The following is an 18,641-nucleotide window of genomic DNA, read 5'->3' as shown; positions in this document are numbered from 1 at the left end:
ATAATTCATATCTTATATTTTCTGTAATGTGTTTGCTTGCTCCAAAGACCCACCCCCATGTGATGCAGTGAATTTGGAGGCACCTGGATTCAAATCATCCCTTCCTCTCTGGGTCTTAGTTATCTCATCTAGAAAATGAGGTTAAATCAAATGACCTTTAATGTTTTCCAGCTCTAGGTATCCAAGTTCTCTGCCTCCTCCATGAAACATTCTCCATTTAGTTACTACAATGAGTGCCTCTTTGGACAGTCTCGCATAGCTCTTTTCTCCATCTCCAGTCTGGACAATTCAAGCTTCTCAAAGAGATTTTTAATACTACTTAATGAAACTAATTTAAACAACACACATGTTATTTACTATTTCTTTTAAACTTTTATTTATTGTACAAACTATTTACACCATCAGCTGCAATTGCCCACATGGATCAAACCCTACCCAGATTGACCAATCTGTAGCAGGGACTGGCCCTTGCCCAAGTTCCTGAAACATGCAGCCTTTTCCTTTGTTGTGAACTCCATTAACCCCAAAGCACCTCAATCCCAAGGGAATAAATAAAAGTGCCAACCAAAAAAATATATATCAAGAACTACCAAAAAATTAATAGTCTTTCCCTCAATGTTCTGTATAGTCTTCCCACACTGGTAAATGCCAAAGACAGGATGGGAAGATCAGATAGGGCCAGGAGCCTTTTTGGACTGAATGAAGGAGCAGGGTAAACTGGAGCTGGAAAAAAAACAACAGATAGTAAGTACCAAAGGGGTTTCATTAACCAGACACTGAGGACTCACTATAGTTATGGGGTTACTCCAAGAGAGCTATTATGGGACTCAAGTCCCTCTAAACAAATACTAAAACTAAAGCTTTACAGGACTTCTAGCCAAGGAAAAAAACCTTAATTCCCAGCAGTAAGTTCTCTGGAATGGTGATTAGGGGATCCAGAAGAGGGTCCACCACAGGAAAACCACAGAGGCAGTCCACATGCCCAAAGCTGGAAACCCCCTATCTAGGCTTGAGGGTTGAAGAGTTGTTCCTGTTTTCCAGGGTGGTGATTGCACCTGCCTTCTCACATCCTACTGGAAGAGGATTAAGGCAAGAAGCAACACCTTGTCTGGGTCCCTGAGGAGAGCAGTAAACATGGGGCATGGAAGATCTAGGAGTGCTAAGGCCCCAGCTGCAAGATTCTGGCTCCAGCAAATGGGAGAGGACAGCACCCTGGTCAAGAAAGAACAAATTACAGCTGAAAGAGACTGAAGCCAAAGAGGAGCTGTAGCAGCTCAGGGAGAGGGCAAAGGGTAAGGGTGAGAGGGCTTATCCCTCCTGGTCCCCACCTGAAGGTTTCCAAGAGGCTGAGGCCCTGCCATAAGTTCTGTTTCTTCTTAGGATTCTTGTATACTTGCTGCTTTTGGCAACAAAGATGGCTTGTAGTATTCTTGGTGTAAAAAGCACTCCACTGGTGCAAAGCATTCTTGAAAATGGAAACTTTTCAAGAGGGCAAAATTTCTAATTTTGAAATTTTTATTATTCAAATTTGTAATAAAAAAGAAAATCTTCCAAAAGATATTTTCTAGTTTCCACCAATCAAGACCCTCCACAGTTTCTCAGAAACCAGCATTCATAATTTCTTTCTTCCTTTCCACCTTGCCCATACCCTTCCTATCCCTGGTTGATAAGGGGAAGGCACTGATGCAGCTAAACTTTTACTATTAAAGCAGCTCTCTTTTAAGCATATTCTCAGTGCCCTGAACCTGAAAGAAAGGACATAAGAAGGCTTTACCACAGGTCAAAAGTGTGCCATATTTCAGGAATTCTAGATCCCTTTCTCCTTGCCTCAGTACTCCCAGAATGAAGAAAATAATAAAGGGGGAAAAAAAGGAATTCATATCTATCAGGGAGAATTAAACTAATGTTCTAATTCTTTGCTAGAAAGATTTCTCTAGTAGAATTCAAATGGATAATAAATAGGATTCCTATGCTAGACTATTTCTCTAGCAAGGTCTTAAGACAAAATACTAGTGCCCTGCAAAAGATGGATTCACAGAACATAGCAGATTGCCTAACATGGAGGAAAGTGAACAGACTCAAGTTTCTAACTAGCCATGCACTCAAGAATGATCCTTGATTCTGCTACAGTTAAAGGTTGAGATATAATCACTATGTTCAGCTTAGGGGACTGTAGCTCTATCATCTTAAATATCATAAACCGAGTCTGCTTTCTTCACCTGGCCTGACTTTAAGAGGGGGAAAAAAACAAAAATAAAAACAAAAACAAAACAAAACAAAACAAAAAAACAGCAAAAGAACTCTCTTGTGGGGCTTTGTGAGTTCTTCTGGAAATGCTTATAAGAGCAGCTTCTTTTCCAGTTCTGTACCCAGTGTCATCTGACACCAGGAGAAGGGCACCTTTTGCCAGTTCCCATTAGAGGTAGTACAACGCTATGGCCTATGAATGTCTGCTTTATGCAGGGAAACAAAGCAATGACCAGTTAAGACTGGCTAGTTCCTATAGCAGATACTATGATTCTCTCTGCTCCTGATGAGAAAAGGCATCATCCTTTCCACAGAGAAGGTCTTGTGGCTGTGTCAGATCCCAGAGGGAAGAGAAAAGGGGGTTCCATTGGGGAGCATTAGCAGAAGGAGCAAGGCATGGGCAAATATTAAGGCTTCCAGCGAGCCAGATGTCCAACAGAGTTCAGAACCCTTGGTGCACAGTCTTCCAAAGAACAGGAAGCCCCAACTGCAGAGATCTTCTGTTCACTGAGGACCAATGTGGAATTCCTCTTCTTTCAGATGGGTAACATGCCAAAAACTTCCAATATTTATGTACCGTACCGAAGTGGCCTATGGTGAGGAGAAGGAAATAATAGGGGATTTAGGGACAAGGCCTATAGGTGGCAAAATACTCCAGAAATAAGGGAGCATGCAACATCTTCTGACTGACTGCTCTGTCTGTCCTCAGGGCCAGAAGGCTGTGTGTGTGCTCTGCCTGAAAGGGAACTGTGCACTCAGGGCACTCTGGAGAACCTAGGGTTCAGATGGACAGTAGAAGAGTGGATCAGAGCATGCCAAAGCCCTCGCAGCCCTCACTGATGGCCAGTTGCAGCATTTTGTGCACATCTTCATATGAGTCATATGTAGGGAGGCACAACTGGTTGAAACTGGAAAGCAAGAAGAAAATCAAGAAAATCAATTAAATCACATTAGTAATGACAGGTCACAAAGGACAAGAGGTGGAAAGAAGTTCCTCCAAAAGGCTGTCATTTATGGTCAAACACTCACCACGTGTGTGCAGTGGGTAACGTGCTGTGAGTAGGCGCTGCAATGATCTGGAAGGAGGGGCAGAGGGCAGCAAAGCCTCCAGGGGGCAACTGCGAGGAGCCAGTTGTGAACTGAAGCAACCTTGCCAACTCTTCCTGCGTGAGACTGGAGACTACAGTCCAAAACCATCTCATTACCTGGCAAGAACAGCAAAGGGTCAGAAAAAAAAACAAGAAAAAGCCTGATGATTTAGAGAATAGAAGAATAAGCTCTGGGGTATTCAGGAGCTACAAAGGAAGGATCAGGTATAATGATTTCTTCTAAGATGAGCTGGAACTGCTGCATGGGTTCAAAGCACTGGTGACGAGTCCATTTCATTCTAAGACTAGAAGGGAATTCCATCTATTAGGAAGTAGAATGATGCCAAAGGCAACTGTTTGGCATTGGAAGGCCTTTCCAATCTAGCTACTTCTCACCTTTCCTCTTCTTACACTTTCCTCCTCCACCCATCTTCTGATCCCACATCACTGGTCCATTTGCTGCTCCTGAGACACAGCCCTCTATCCCCTGACTCTTTTTAGCGGGTATTTCTCATGGCTGAAACAGTTTGCCTCCACACCTCTGCCTGTTAGCTTCCCCGGCTTCATTAGAGATTGCTCAAATCCCACATTCAGCAAGAAACTGGTACCTTTCCTCTGAAATGGTCTTCTATTTTCTCTATCTTGTTTGTACTTAGCTTTGATTATGCTTATATATAATTAGAATGTCCATTAGACTGTCAGCTCCTTGATGGTAAAGATATTATTTTTGTCCTTTTTTTTGGGGGGGGGGCGTATCTCAAGCACTTAGCTCTGTGGCTGGCACAAACTAAATGCTTAATTAATTGTTGACTGAATGATTGTCTTTGAAATCCTTTGTCTGAAAGTAGCAAGCCTTAGTCTAATCTACTTCAAGGACAGAGATTGTGTAAAAAATGTTGTAATTAACCTTTACTATGAATATTTATTAGCTGGCTAATTATTTGCATTTGCTACTGCTTATATTTCAATTATCCTGATGCATGAACTAGGAAAGTCCTTAAGGATTCTGCTCCCTTAACATTTCAATCTTTTTACCTCCACATTTCATTCCTTTCCATTTTAAACATGTCTACTTCTTTGACCCCTTTAATGTTCTTCAGTTTCTTATTCTGAATTCTCCAGTTTGTTTCCATTTTGAAATCTATTTCCCAAATGGCAAGGTGGGATGTGTGATATGATGAAGTATACAATATTTACCTTCATCATTAAAAGAAAGAAGATCTAATGATAAAATTTCTTTCTAAATAAATAATAACTACAAAACTGAATCTCATATAATTATAATGACCAAGCTTGGCTCCAAAGAAGAGATGAAAAAATGTATACCCCACCTTTTACTCGAGAGATGAGAGGCTATGTATATAATGTATATTATATGTATACATATACATATATATATATGTATATATATATATATGTCACTGTATATAATTCCAAACTCAGTTGATGATTTAGTTTTACAATAAAGTTAATTTTTCTCCTAATTATTTTTTTTAAATTACAAAAATTGGCACAGAGTAAAGATAGAGGGAAAAAAAGTTATATAAGTAAAACATTTAAATCTTTTTTTTAAAATTTTAAAAGTTTTTTCTTATGTTCAGAATGAAAAAATGGAACAAAAGTGAAAATCGTAAAAAAGAAAAAACTTTTGTTCCAATTTTTCTTTCCCAACACAACTAATATGGAAATATGTTAAAAAATGATTGTACATGTGTAACCTATTTGAGATTGTTTGCTATCTTGGGAAGGGAAGAGATAAGGGAAAGAGGAAGAAAAAAATTTGGAACTCAAAATTTTACAAAAATGAATGTTGAAAACTATCTAATTGTAACTGGAAAAATAAAGTCCTATTAAAATTTTTTTTAAATATTAAAAAAATAAGTTTTTTCTACTTACTTTTTCCCTGAAATGCCATGAACCTCCCACCACCACAGCATGTGCCTTGAAATCAGAGACATTGATATCACCAGTACCACACATCAGCAGCTAAAAGGAGATTGGCAAAGATTAATGGGAGCATACTCATCAACTCAATGTTATAAGCAAAGGGCATTATTTCCATTAGGCCTTCTTAGATGATCTTTTCTATATTTTATTTAAGTAATGGCATTACCAAAGATTAAAACATATTTAAATGCTAGCTATTTCCTAAGCCAATATAAAAAAATCTTGAATAAAGAGATAGTATCACATGAGAAAAAGGTAAGTGGAAATTTTTGGCAAAAAAATGCAAGGTCATAACATCAAAGGTCCTAGGGGCAAAATGTAATTGCTAGTTATTTCTGTGAAGAGAAATAGCAAAAGTGAACAAGGGCCTTCTAGAATCATATAGAGCAGAGTATGAAGAAGGAAGCAAAGAGGTATTTTTTCCCTCAATGCTAGCACTCAAACCAATCCAGAATTTGATATACCTTCTTTCCTGCCTGCAGTCATTTTAAAATTAAATTTTAATTCTGTCAACTTTAGTCCTTAACTTCCCCTCCCTTCAATCATATGAGATACTATAGTATCTTGGGGATAATAAAAAACATCAGAAAATTAATAATTTCAGAGCTCAAATGATGTTCTTGGTAGGTTCAAAATTTGAAAGATATTCAATACATAGTAGCTGAACATGAAGATACAGCACTCATATGCTATGCAAACACTAGACTCAACTAAAACCTCTTCCTACTACCAAAAAAATGTCAGCACAACTAACCAATTAAAAGTTTAAAATTAAAGAACTTTTCTTTCCCTTCTTCCCAAATGCATAAATATGACAAAAGTAAATTCAAGTATAGTAATAAACATCTCTCAAAAGCAAGAGGTAAGAGTTCTTCGACCCTAAAATAAGTTCTTAAATTACTTGGCTATTAGAAACTTCAGGCAATTAGTATCCATTTCACTTAGATTCTATATTCAAGTGTTCACCATACCAGATAATACACAAATGCTATATAAATCATGATCTAAGAAAATTCTATTAACAAGTACAAACACAAGGCTGCTGAGGTCCTTATCTATAACCCTACCTCTCCCCATTCCCTCAAAACAACACTCCCATTTTGCAGGATGCATAGTATCTATTAAAAAAAAAAAAAATTCAGCCACTTTTAAAACTTCTAAATGTTTCAAAATCCAAGCATTTTTAAAAATTCTTTTCTTAAACTTTTGACTTTTGACTTTTCAATTACAAACTTCATTTAAATTGTAGGTATAAAAGTAATCATCTGTAAATTGCAAACTCAATGTTCTTCTCACAGAGAGTATGGACTTCAATTCTGTTCATCAAGTAGATAATTTGCCTTCTTATCTACAGTAGTCATTTTCTGTTTGTTACAAGATCTGAAATATGTATATATCGTGTATAACTGTATGATGGTGTTGTCCTAAATGTCATTAAAAGCTGCTTTTAAAAGCTGCTTACAGGTTGATGTTATCAAACCTACAACTTTACTTATTGAAGTTTCAAAGTTCCCAAGATTTGGGGGAAAACCCTGGACACCATAAAATGAGCCCCTAAGTACCTCCAGGAATCTTTAATTACATCCAAATTAATACCCCCTTCAACAGCGCAGATGCTGAACCATCTGTTCATTGACTCATCCAACATTATCACTCATTATAGATGACTGGTCATTTTTAGAGTCTCCATTACTATAGTCTAATGAAGCAAGAAAGACTTAAGAAGTATTAAATGAAGAAAAGATAGTGGTAAAAATAAAGATGACTCCTTTATTAAAGGCTTTCCTACTGTATTCCATATCAGACACCCAATAAAATAATTACTTATAAACATACACATTAATTAATTCAACAAATACTTATTGAATTATTCTTATGTGCTAGATCTTATGCTTGGTGCCATAAATCAAAGCAAGGCCTTAGGAATTCAAGCACTTACCTCAAGTTCATTCTCATCAAAAATAGCCAAAAGGTTTTCAGGAACTAATTCATTCAGGCCTGAAACAGAGCAGCCAAAATCAAGTCAAATCTACAATGCTGTTAGGTATGTTATAACTATCAAACCAAAAAGAGCAGCCAAAAGCTTACCTTTCAAAAAATGTTCTACTTCATCTTTCACTTGGCTGGCTAGCCTGTATTGTGCCAGTAAATTTAGGTAAAAAGTCTTATTTGCATTGGTGACTGGGACTTGAGCTCCCCCAGTCATGAGCTCTACAACCTGAAAGAGGAAGAGATTTGAGGATGGTAAAAAATGGTGATATACAAAGATTTGACCATTATAGTTCACTGCAAGTTTTGACCTCATTAGGCATCCTTCTCAATACCTTTTTTCAAACTCAATAAGCCCCTTCATTATTTCTGTGTTATAATAGTGGTTATTTCCACAGATTGCATTTCTGGATGTGTTTTTTGGGGTTCTGGTCACATTACATGGATGCTGCTACAGAAGGGAATCCTACTAGATTTAATGCTGAATGTCTCAACCTCTCTCAGAAGTCAAAGATTCAATCACTACTGATCTCAGTTACAGTAACTATCCCTCAACTAAGTCGTGAGTCTACAGCCTACATAAGAAGCAGAGGAAACAACAGTAGAGCGTATTTAAATATTACAGAAAGGAAAAATTATACTCCATAGAATTCTGCTATTTCAGGCTATAGAATTAAAGAGAGTTCCCAAAGTTAGGATAGTTGCTTTCCTAAACTATTCTATACTCTTTTCTCCAAAAAAGATAAAGTGATAATAACAAGAAATGTCATTAGGAAGCATAAGTTTTCACCCCAATTCTACTACTAAGTAACTGTGAGACCATCAGCAAGTATCAGAGTCTCAATTTCTTATTCTATAGATAATTCCTAAGATTTCTTCTAGTGTTAAAATTAGAGGTTTTCTATCTCCATATCTATAAGTCTCTTTTCTCTAGGGGAAACAAGAAGACTATACCAAGTGGTAAAAGGATTAATTTGTTCAATAGCTAGATTAGCATCTCTTTATCACTAGGTCCTAAGGAAGAAGCTCTCAGGCTTCTTTATACTAGTATCACGAATAGATTTGGGGTTTAGTCCTGCATCTCACCTTATCCAGCTGCCCTGATTTGTTGTATTTCTCTTCTGCAAAAACCAGTTCCATCTCACTCATGTCATTGTTGAGAATGAAACAAACCTTGGAATTATAAAATTCTGGATCATCAGTTTCAAAGTACTGAGGAAAAAGAAAAATAAGGAAGTCAAACATGAATACTAGCTCTTTAACAAAAGTGAGTTTGGTATGGGAAAAGAACCTTTGTCCTTTTCACTTCTCTATTTCTAGGGAAAGGCTCTAGATAGGATCTCATTTATGTTATTTAATCTTTTTTTTTTGCTTTATATAAATTTAATATTTTATTTTTCCCCAATTACATATAAAAAAATTTTTAAACATTTTTTTTAAAACCTTGAGTTCCAAATTCTCTCTTTTTCCCTCCTCCACAAAAGGCAAGCAATTTTTATATAATATATATATGTGGTGTCAGGCAAAACATATTTCTATATTAATCATGTTGTGAAAGAAAACAGACCAAAAAAAAATTAAGAAAAATAATGAAAGTGAGAAAAAAAGTATGCTTCAATCTGTATTCAAAATCTATCAATTCTTTCTCTGGAGATGGATAGCATTTTCCATCATAAGTTCTTCAAAGTTGTCTTGCACCACTGTATTGCTGAGAATACTGAATCATTCACAGCTGATCATCTCACAGAATTGCTGTTACTTTGTACACAGTACATTCTTTGCATTAACTCATGTAAGTATTTCCAGGTTTTTCTGAGAGCATCCACTTTGTCATTTCTTATAGTAAATAGTATTCCGACACAATCACATAGAACAATTTCAGTCATTTCCCAGTTGATAGGCATCCTCCCACTTTCTAATTCCTTGCTACCAGAAAAGAAATGTTATCAATTTTCCATACATATATATTCCATTAAACTTTTTTTTAATCTCTTTTTGGATACAGATATAGCAGTTCTACTGCTACATCAAAGGATATATAGATCTTTTAGCATATTTCTATATTGCTCTACATAATAGTTGAATCAGTTCACACTCCATCAACAGTACATTAATGTCTCATTTTTCCCACATCCCCTACAACATCTGTCATATTCCTTTTCTATGCTATTAGTCAATCTAATAGGCATGAGAACTGTTTCAACTTGTATTCCTTCAATCAATAATGATTTAGAATACCTTCTCATATGGCTTTAATTACTTCATCTGAAAACAGTTCATATCTTTTGATCATTTATCAATTGGGGAATGATCTTGACTGGGACCTTCCTGTTGCATAGTATGCTCTTTATTTTTCTCGGACAAATAAAATTCCAATGCTTTCCTTATCTCCTCATGCCTTCATATTCTTCCTCTTCTTCTCAATCACTCAGATGAAGACCCTACCATCTCCTACTTCACTCCTCCTCCCTGAAGATAAGATCATTCTTATCAAAGAAAATCCAAACATCACAAACTTCAACTTCTCCCTATTTCCTGTCTCCTTCACTGCTGCCTACAAACATACTTACCTCTCTTTTATCTTTAAAATTCTCTCACTTTACTAGCTATCATTCTATATTTCATCACCTCTTCTCATCAACTTTTTGAGAAAGCAACAAATGGTACTTCTATTTCCTCTCTTCTCACTGGATTCAAAACCCTCTGCTCTATATCTTGCCATCTGACTCAGATGGCTTTGGAGAAGAAAGTGAGGCAGCCCTTCCTCACTAAAATTCAATTCATTTGCATACCATGGCATCATCTCTCTGATGTCATGGTCCTTTTCAAGAACAAAGGACAAATGACAATAACAAACCCTCTGCAATCTGGTTTTCTACCTCAATATTCAAGTGAAATCTCCAAAGTCACCAATGATTTTTTAATTGTAAAATATAGTAACCTTTTCTCAACTTTCATCCCTAACTTCTCTGAAGTTTTCCACACTTTCCTTTTTTCCCCCCTCATCTTCTTTTCCTGAATACTCACTCAATCTAAGCTTTTGTGACACTGCTTTCTTTTCATTTCCTACTTATCCAACTTGTTCTCTCTGCTGCTGGATTTTCCTTCGGGTCACACTCACTAACCATGGATATACTCATGGCTTTGATCTGGATCCTCTTTTAATCTATACCACCTCATTTACTAAACTTTTCAGCAATGATGGGTTCAATTATTTCTATGCAAATAGATCCTAGACCTGACTTAACTTCTTTCATGAGCTCCAATTAACAACTGCCTCTTGTATATCTTGAACTAGATGCCCTACAAGCATGTGAAACTGAAAATGTCCAGAACAGAACTCATACTTTTTCTCCCCAGCTGTCCTTTCTCCTAAATTTTCCTCTTACTATGGAGAGTGCCCACCATCCTTCCAGTCATGCAATCTCTAATTCAAAGTATAATCCTCAATTCCTAACTTGTGCTTACTCTACATATCCAATCAACTGTCATTTCTACCTTCATAAGATCTCTCATACACATCCCCATTCTCTTTTCCTATATAATATACCACCCTGGTGCAGACTTTCACCACCTCAAGTCTCAACTTTTATAACAGCATACTATCCCAAGCTTCTTCTCATTCTAATCCATTTAACATTCAAAAATCATTTTTCCTAAAGCACAGTTCTGACCATGTCATTGTCTTCTAATCAAATTCTGGTGGATCCCTAAAATCTCCAGATCAATATAAAATTCTTTGTTTGACTTAAAAAAATTCATAACATAGCCCTTCATATCTTATTAGTTTCTTCACTTCCCATATCCCAGAAACACTGCCCTCCCTTAGAGGACACACTGCTTTTCCCAACTATGTCTTTTTGTTGGCTGTCCCCCATATCTGAAATGCTCTCCTTCCTCATCTCTACCTATAAGTTTTCCTGACTTCCTTCAAAATTCAAAGTTCAATCCATAAATGAACTTCTTAAGAAAAACATGTTAGAACCACATGGATTTATGAGTAAACTCTATCAAACATTTAAAGATAATTAATTCTTATATTTTAAACTGTTTAGGTAAAAGGGGAATTCTACCAAATTCCTAGATAAATAGTAAGAGAATCAGTGAAAAAAATGTGAAGGACAGCAAACAAATAGTATCTGATTTCAAACTATATTACAAAACAATAATTACCAAAAGAATTGGGTACTGACTAAGAAATACAGTGGTGGATCAGTGGAATAGATTATGCGCACAATACATAGTAGCATATTACCATAATAACCTAGTGTTTGATAAATTCACAGATTTAAGTTTTTTGGGAAAAACTCATCATTTAATGAAAATTGCTAGGAAAACTGAAATGCAATTAGGCACAAACTAGGATCCTTATCTTAAGTAAAATTAAGTAAAAGTAGAGGAGCATGGAAAATTGTACCTGGCAGATCTATGGAAAAGGGAAGCATCTATGACCAAACAAGAGATAAAGAAGATCATAGGGAGTAAAACAGAAAACTTTTATTACATAAAATTAAAAGGGTTTCCCACAAAAACAAAGCAACCAAATTAGAAGGAAAGCAGGAAATATGGTGATGGGGGAGAGAAGTGGGGGAATGGTCAGCAAAATTTACACCAAATTTCTCAGATAAAAGTCTCATTTCTCAAATACATAGGGAACCCAAGCAATTTTATTTTTAAAAAATGTATAAAAATAAGAGTCATTCCCCAATAATGGGTCACAGGATATGATCAGGCAGTTTTCAGAAGAAAGAAGTCAAAGCTATCAATAACCATATTTTAAAATGCTTTGAGAAATGAAAATTAAAATAATTTTGAATTTACCTCATACCTATCAGATCGGCTAACATAATGAAAATGAAAATAGCCAATATTAAAGGGGATATAGAAAATTTAGAGCAGTATTGTTCTATCATTGCTGATGGTGGAGTGTGAACTAGTCCAACCATTCTGGAGAATAATTTAGAACAATAACTGAGGGCTCTAAAACAATTCAAACCTTTCAATTCAGGATTATCACTACTACTTCTAAACCATAAAAAGATCAAGGAAAAAAGAAAAGGACCCATATGTATAAAAATATTTATAGCAGTTCTTTTTGTGGTGGTAAAGAATTAGAAACTGAAGCAATGCCCATCAATTGAGTAATGACTGAACAAGTTGTGCTATTATTATGATGAAATACTATTGTGATACAAGAAATGAAGAGCAGAATGGTTTTAGAAAACCTGGAAAATTTTATATGAAATGATAGAAAATAAATTGAGCAGAACAAGCAGAACATCAAACAGAGTAACAAAAATATTATAATTACAACACCGAAAGGCATAGCTAATAAGATCAATACAACAATTCAGGACAATTCCAAAGGAGTCATGATGAAAAATGCTTTTCCTAAGAGAGGACCAATGATCTCTGAATGCAGATTGCAATATACTTTTTTCATTTTGTTTTTCTTGTTGTTTTTTTTTTTCTTTCTCAAGTGGAACTGTTTTGTATAACTTCTTATATAAAACAAGTACCCTATTTCTTGCCTTCTTAATGAGTGGGGGAAGGACAAAGAGATGGGACAGAATTCAGAATTAAAAATACATTTTTTAAAGTTTTTTTTTTAAAAGATCTTATTGCCTGCCTTTTAAAGCCATTGTCATCTCTCTCCTTCCTTACTCAAATGCTTTGTCTCTATTTCTCACTACTAATTCCCTTACAATCTGGTCCTACTAGACAACTAGAGCTGACCCCACTCTATCTCCAAACCAACATCACCGTTGCTTATTGGGCATCTCTACAGTATGTACTATAAGTATCTCAAATTCATTATTTTCCTCTCTAAACCAACCTATTCTCTTGAATATTTTTCTTGAAAGCAACACTATTCTTCTAGTCACTTAGGTTCACAATCTTAAGTACTTTTCAACTCTGTCATTTCTCTCATCTTCCATTCTATTTAATTACTTGATTTTGTCAATTATCCATCCATCCATAAGTAGATTCTGTATCTACTTATATAACCACTGCATTACCTCCACTTTTACCTTTCTTACCTAGATTATATGAGCTTCCTAATTGGTCTTCCTGCTTCTAGTTCTTCCCTTCTCCAAACTATATTCTATAGAACTATCAAAATGACTTTCCTAAAAACATAGGCTTTCCTATGTCATTCTCACAACTCAAGAATCTTCCACGACTTTCTATCAACTCTAGGACAAAAGAACCTTTTAGCTTGTAGTATAAAGTCCTTTCTGATATGTTTTCATATCACCTTTCCAGAAATTTTGCATTACTATCCTTTAAATATATTTCATTCTACATGGCCTATTTGCCATTTTCTGAATCCAGCATTCCATATCTTAGCTCCCTGTTTCTGCCCAAACTATTTCACATACTTAGAAGACATCCCCCTTACCTTCACTTCTTATAATGCCTGGTTTCCTTTAAAACTCAACTCACATCCTAACTCACATCCTACTTCCATCTTCTTAGTTGTTAATTTTTCTGCTCTGTTCAAATTATCTTACATTTAATTATCTGTTAGCATGTCATATTCCCCAGTACAATGTAAATTTCCCTTGAAGGCAGGGACTTTGATTCTTATTTATCTTTATATTTTCAGCAGTACCAGTGCCTTGCATGTAGAAAGTGCTTAATATGTGTTTGCTGGATTGAATCAAACTGAATTTATGCCTGGAGCCTTACTGCGAAAAACATATACCTAGCTGTATTACCTTGTAATGCATTCGAAGTCCTATGATTTGAGCCAGGAAAGAACGAGTAAAACGAGCTCGTACCAGTTGCTTGTAAGCTCCTCCTAAAGATGATTCATAGAGACACTTGCCTACAAGTCGCCCAGCAAACTCATATAACTTTAGCCGGAGATGTGGAGGTCGGTTAGGATTTGGATGCACCTGTTTAAGAGAAAACAAATTTCAATGGTTCTGTCCCTCAATCCCAGGATTAGGAGAGATCCTAAAGAAAAAGGAACTCAGCGTCACTACTGAAAATTCCTCAAAATTGCCAGTCTTTTTTATTTTTTAAAGTAATTTAGGCCTTTTAATCACTTAAGTAATTCAAAGTAAAGAAATACTTGTCTCCTTCCTTTGCAGAGGTAAGGGGAGAATATGGAATACTACATATAATTCTAGACTGATAGGTTTAGTTATTCTGAACTTTATTTTTCTTATTATTTGTTATAAGATATATCTGGGCTGGACAGGGTTACAAACTGAAAAAAGTATTTAATGTAAAAGCAAAAATTATCAAGTTTTTTTAAATTTGAAAAACCTAGCCAGCTTAATCAAAGAGCTTTGGGCCCAAACTCCCTATCCTTCTAATCCAGATCCAAATCCTATTTCTCCTTTAAACTGGGTCCTTCTTCAGACTTTGGATTGCCTTGAACAGGAACTCTTCAAGATCAAGCCCTTCCTATCACATCCTGCCATGCCTCTTTATTCTAATTTCCTTTCACATTCTAGTACAACATAGGTTTGCCTAACTTCTTAACACTTAGTCACCTTCTGAGAAGCTGGTGAAAAAAGACTAGAGTGATCCTAAGTATAACTTAGGAGTTTTCCCCATTCCAAGATGCTACCAAGATGTATCTGTACTATTTCAACAATCCAGATTTTTTGATACAGTTCATACTCTGAGCTCTGTAGTATGATGATGAGTTCTGAAATTTCTGTTTCTCTTTCTCTCCTTCCCTCTTCCACTTTGAATTACAACTTAATGCTGGCTTAGAGTTTCTTTGCTTTCTAGAGATAATACAAGTTGCATATTGACTAAAACATATCTATGATATATTTTCTTCTCCTTTACAAAGGATGTTTGTGTCAGTGTAGAACTTTTCTTCTTTCCCTAAATAGCTGCTGTTTTACTGAATGACAAAACCTACTGACCAGTTATTAAAGCAGAAGTCATTGCGCATATTTACATAATGTTTTAAAGTTTATAAAACATTTTCTTTACAACCCTTTGAGGTAGGTAATATAGGTAGTATTATTCCTAATTTTTCTGAAAAAAGAAATTGAAGGTCACAAGTGGAATCCTTGTCTGAAATCTGGGACTTTTGCTATTACATCACCTTTGTGTCTCTACATCATATTGCCTCTTACCAGGGCTCAGATTTCTTTATCTCTCAATTGACCCATGAATAAGCTGTTCAGTAAACCAAATCATTTATCCTTTCATCAGTTTCCCTCTTTTTCTTTGTTCCTCTCTCCCTGGGAAAAAATAGGGAGTTGGTTCCTGGATCTAATAAAAACTGGTGATTTTTGCCTCATTTATTAGTTAGATCCTAATGAACTTGAAACAATGCTCATGGAGCCTACCTTCAGTTTTATGTCATAACTTTTACTACATTTTGTATGTATACTTTTATACAATTAAAAATCAAGTTTCTGTTTTTAAAAAAATTATGTAAAGTCAAAATGTATCCTTTCCTTATTTGCAAAAGTAGGTAACTAAAGGTATGTAACATTACATATATCATTCAACTATGGGTGATGTGCTAATTAGTTTCATTCTTCTGCTGAATTTTTTTTTCTATTTTTTATTCTGTTTACAAGGAATAGCTTGCTGGGTAGAGATTACTGGAAGGATATATTCAAGAATGAAAGTGACAGAAAAGCTAGCAAAAAATTTAAAAAATTTTAAAAGAGGAGATTTTGAAGAACAAAGATTTAAAATCTGTTTTTTAAATTTTATTTTTAATGTATTTATTTAAAACTTAAATGCAAAATAAGAAAAAACAAAATAGAAAAAGACAGATAAAGAAAAAAAATTGGCATATGCCCAACAGAACATAAAGGAAGATTCAAAATATGTAACAATATATTTCCATTTCAGGAAAACATATAATAATAGAAGACACTTAATTCATAATTGTACATCTTTTCTTTGATTTCTTATAGATTTTCTTTTGTTCTCTGCTGTACACTTTTTATATTATTCTTTTTCCCCTCCCCCCATCTCCTCTAAACATGGATATATTTGTGTACACATACACATATTCCTACATACATCTACCTACATAAATATACACATATACACACATATATACACATGTATATATAAACACATACACAGACAGAGGCATATACATGCATACACATCTAAAATAATATGGCTAATATAAAACGTAGATTTCTCTCTTGATTGAATTTTTTTTTTAATGTTTGACTATGTCTGAGATCAATGATTACAACCTCTACATTTTTTTTCCTAATAAAATTCTACTCCTAATCACTGTTAATGTATTCATGTATAACTTGTTTCCTATCCCTGCTAACTCTTCTACTTTACTTCTATGTGCTATTTACTTGCTAATACTTAACCTTCCCTCTTCCCCCCATGGATCTCTAATTTATCTTTTCCTTCCACACTTTCCCTCCCTCTTTATTAAATTAATCTACATACTCTTTTATACTTCACCTTATGCTACTTCTTCCCCCTCTTATTTTTTGTAAATTTTGGAGAGTGTAATACTTTTCTGAGTACATGTATTGTTCCTCTTTAACCCATTCCCAATGTGAACAGGATTTCAGAACTACTTGCCCTCATCCTCCATCTAATTCTTGATTCTGATTCTTGTTCTTGTATCTCATTCCTATAGCATAATTACTGTTTTTACCTTTTCCTGGAGAGTTCTGCTTTTTCAGAATCATATCATACTCAGTTCTACCCCAATCTTTCCTTTAGAACACCCAATAAAACATAAACAGTTTGTCCTTAGTGAGTCCTTGAAATTAGTTTTTGATGTTAGACCTTATATGTTAAATTTTCAATTGTATTCATGTTTGAGACATGTTTTGATTTTTAATAATTGTTCCAGAACCTGTGGTCTTTTATTGTAACCTCTGAAAGGTCTTGTACAATTCTAATTGTAGTTCCAGCATATTTGAGGGTTTGTTTGGTTTTTTTTTTTGGTTACTGTATGTAAATTTTTCTCTCTGCTCTGGGACAGTTTTTCTGAGCAATTTACAGCTGAAAACTTACCTTGAATTCTTTCCTACACAAAAAATGCAATACTTGCTGAGTATGAATACAAACCCTTTGAATCAAATTCTCCCACTTAAAGTCTATTTCTGTGGTACTGAGATCAAAGATCTAGATTTGTTGATTGAGGTAGCCTTTGAGAAGAGAACCTGAACTAGAATAGCATTTAATATAATAATAAGTAGTTGTAATGGTAGTGATTGTATTATCATATCTTTCATTTGAATGGGTGATCTGGAAATAAGTAAAATGCTTCCCAATTTAGAGATGCCAAAACTATAGATAAAAAGAATGGAAACAGCCTGATTAGTTCATTTACAGAATTAACATCAAGGCCAAGAAAAAAATATTGTTCTTTAGACTACTAAACCACCACTGCCTGATCAGGAGGCTCTCCTGTGTCCTTCATTTCTCCACCTAAAGACCAAGGACTGATCCTGAGGCCCTCCAGAGAGCTAGCCCAGACATTACATTATTGGTTTTTCTATTTGATGCACAGTGCTTACCTCCATCCCACTAAAGGAAAGCCACAGACTCACCAGAGCTTGGTTGTTGTCACTGAATCGAGTGAAGAGCTGATTGGTGGTGTCAAACAATGCTCGACAGGTTAGCTCAAACCATTCCCGGCGAGGGCCTCCCCAATCCAGAGCTGGATAACAAAACAAAGAAAAATTAGTTTGGGGTTTACAGTGATTTAATGTACTTTATTTTTTCTGCTTTGTTCTATTCCCTCTCTGTCTTCTCTTCTTCCACCTTCCCCTTTTCCCCTAAAACACATACACACACACACATACACACACACACACACACAGAGCTAAAATACAAAGGTTTATGAAACTGACCCCATCTATAGAATAACAACTATTAGGCCACTAAATTGTGCCCCCTAGTGTAGATACACAAAAAGACAAAAAACTAGAAAAGCAGTTAATTTCCCTTTGCCTTCCAGTCAATAAAAACTCTAGACTTCAAACTTTTACACCTCCTCTTTTGACTTTCCCTTGGTTGTGTTCTTTAGGCTCTATCCCACCTCCTTTGGGGTAACTCCCAAGTTACCTTCTTCATCCTGAAAAATTACTTCGAAATTCTTACTCCAATCTGAAATGGAGAAATTCCGAGTGGCTTTCAGAGACTAAGGGGCAATGAAAGAGAGAAAACTATCAACATATAGGCATCACAAAAATGCTGAGATCAAGAGCAAGGTTGTGCCTATTCAAACTCAACATCAATAAGAAATATCATATTGGAAGGGAACTAATTTTAAAATATCGCATATATACAGAACATAGAGCTTCAAAGTAAATTGATTTTTTAAAAAATAATAAAATATTGATCTTATAACTTGAACTTTACTGCTATGAAAATTGAGGTCCAGAGAAG

General features: G+C 35.3%; 1 protein-coding gene across 6 annotated transcripts in view; it reads right to left on the bottom strand.

Annotated features, from left to right (window-relative positions):
• Positions 1 to 371: 371 nt before the first annotated feature.
• AREL1 (apoptosis resistant E3 ubiquitin protein ligase 1) overlaps positions 372 to 18,641 on the bottom strand; it is a 61,098-nt gene continuing 42,828 nt past the window's right edge. For 5 of the 6 annotated variants that reach the window (XM_074290023.1, XM_074290019.1, XM_074290020.1 and 2 more), the window contains 9 exons: positions 18,318 to 18,393; positions 17,801 to 17,910; positions 13,994 to 14,173; positions 8,358 to 8,483; positions 7,371 to 7,500; positions 7,222 to 7,280; positions 5,232 to 5,321; positions 3,277 to 3,452; positions 372 to 3,155 (listed from right to left, as the gene is read on the bottom strand). In XM_074290023.1, coding sequence (XP_074146124.1) covers positions 3,053 to 3,155; positions 3,277 to 3,452; positions 5,232 to 5,321; positions 7,222 to 7,280; positions 7,371 to 7,500; positions 8,358 to 8,483; positions 13,994 to 14,173; positions 17,801 to 17,910; positions 18,318 to 18,393 — 1,050 coding nt within the window. In that variant the 3' untranslated portion in view covers positions 372 to 3,052. The remainder of the gene's footprint in view (positions 3,156 to 3,276; positions 3,453 to 5,231; positions 5,322 to 7,221; positions 7,281 to 7,370; positions 7,501 to 8,357; positions 8,484 to 13,993; positions 14,174 to 17,800; positions 17,911 to 18,317; positions 18,394 to 18,641) is intronic. The other variant, XM_074290025.1, reaches the window with a different exon arrangement.

Source organism: Sminthopsis crassicaudata, chromosome 2 (genome assembly GCF_048593235.1).
Source record: "Sminthopsis crassicaudata isolate SCR6 chromosome 2, ASM4859323v1, whole genome shotgun sequence".
NCBI classification, from domain to species: Eukaryota; Metazoa; Chordata; class Mammalia; order Dasyuromorphia; family Dasyuridae; genus Sminthopsis; species Sminthopsis crassicaudata.
The sequence above is the reverse complement of the archived record's forward strand: the minus strand, read 5'-3'. Positions and strand labels throughout refer to the sequence as shown.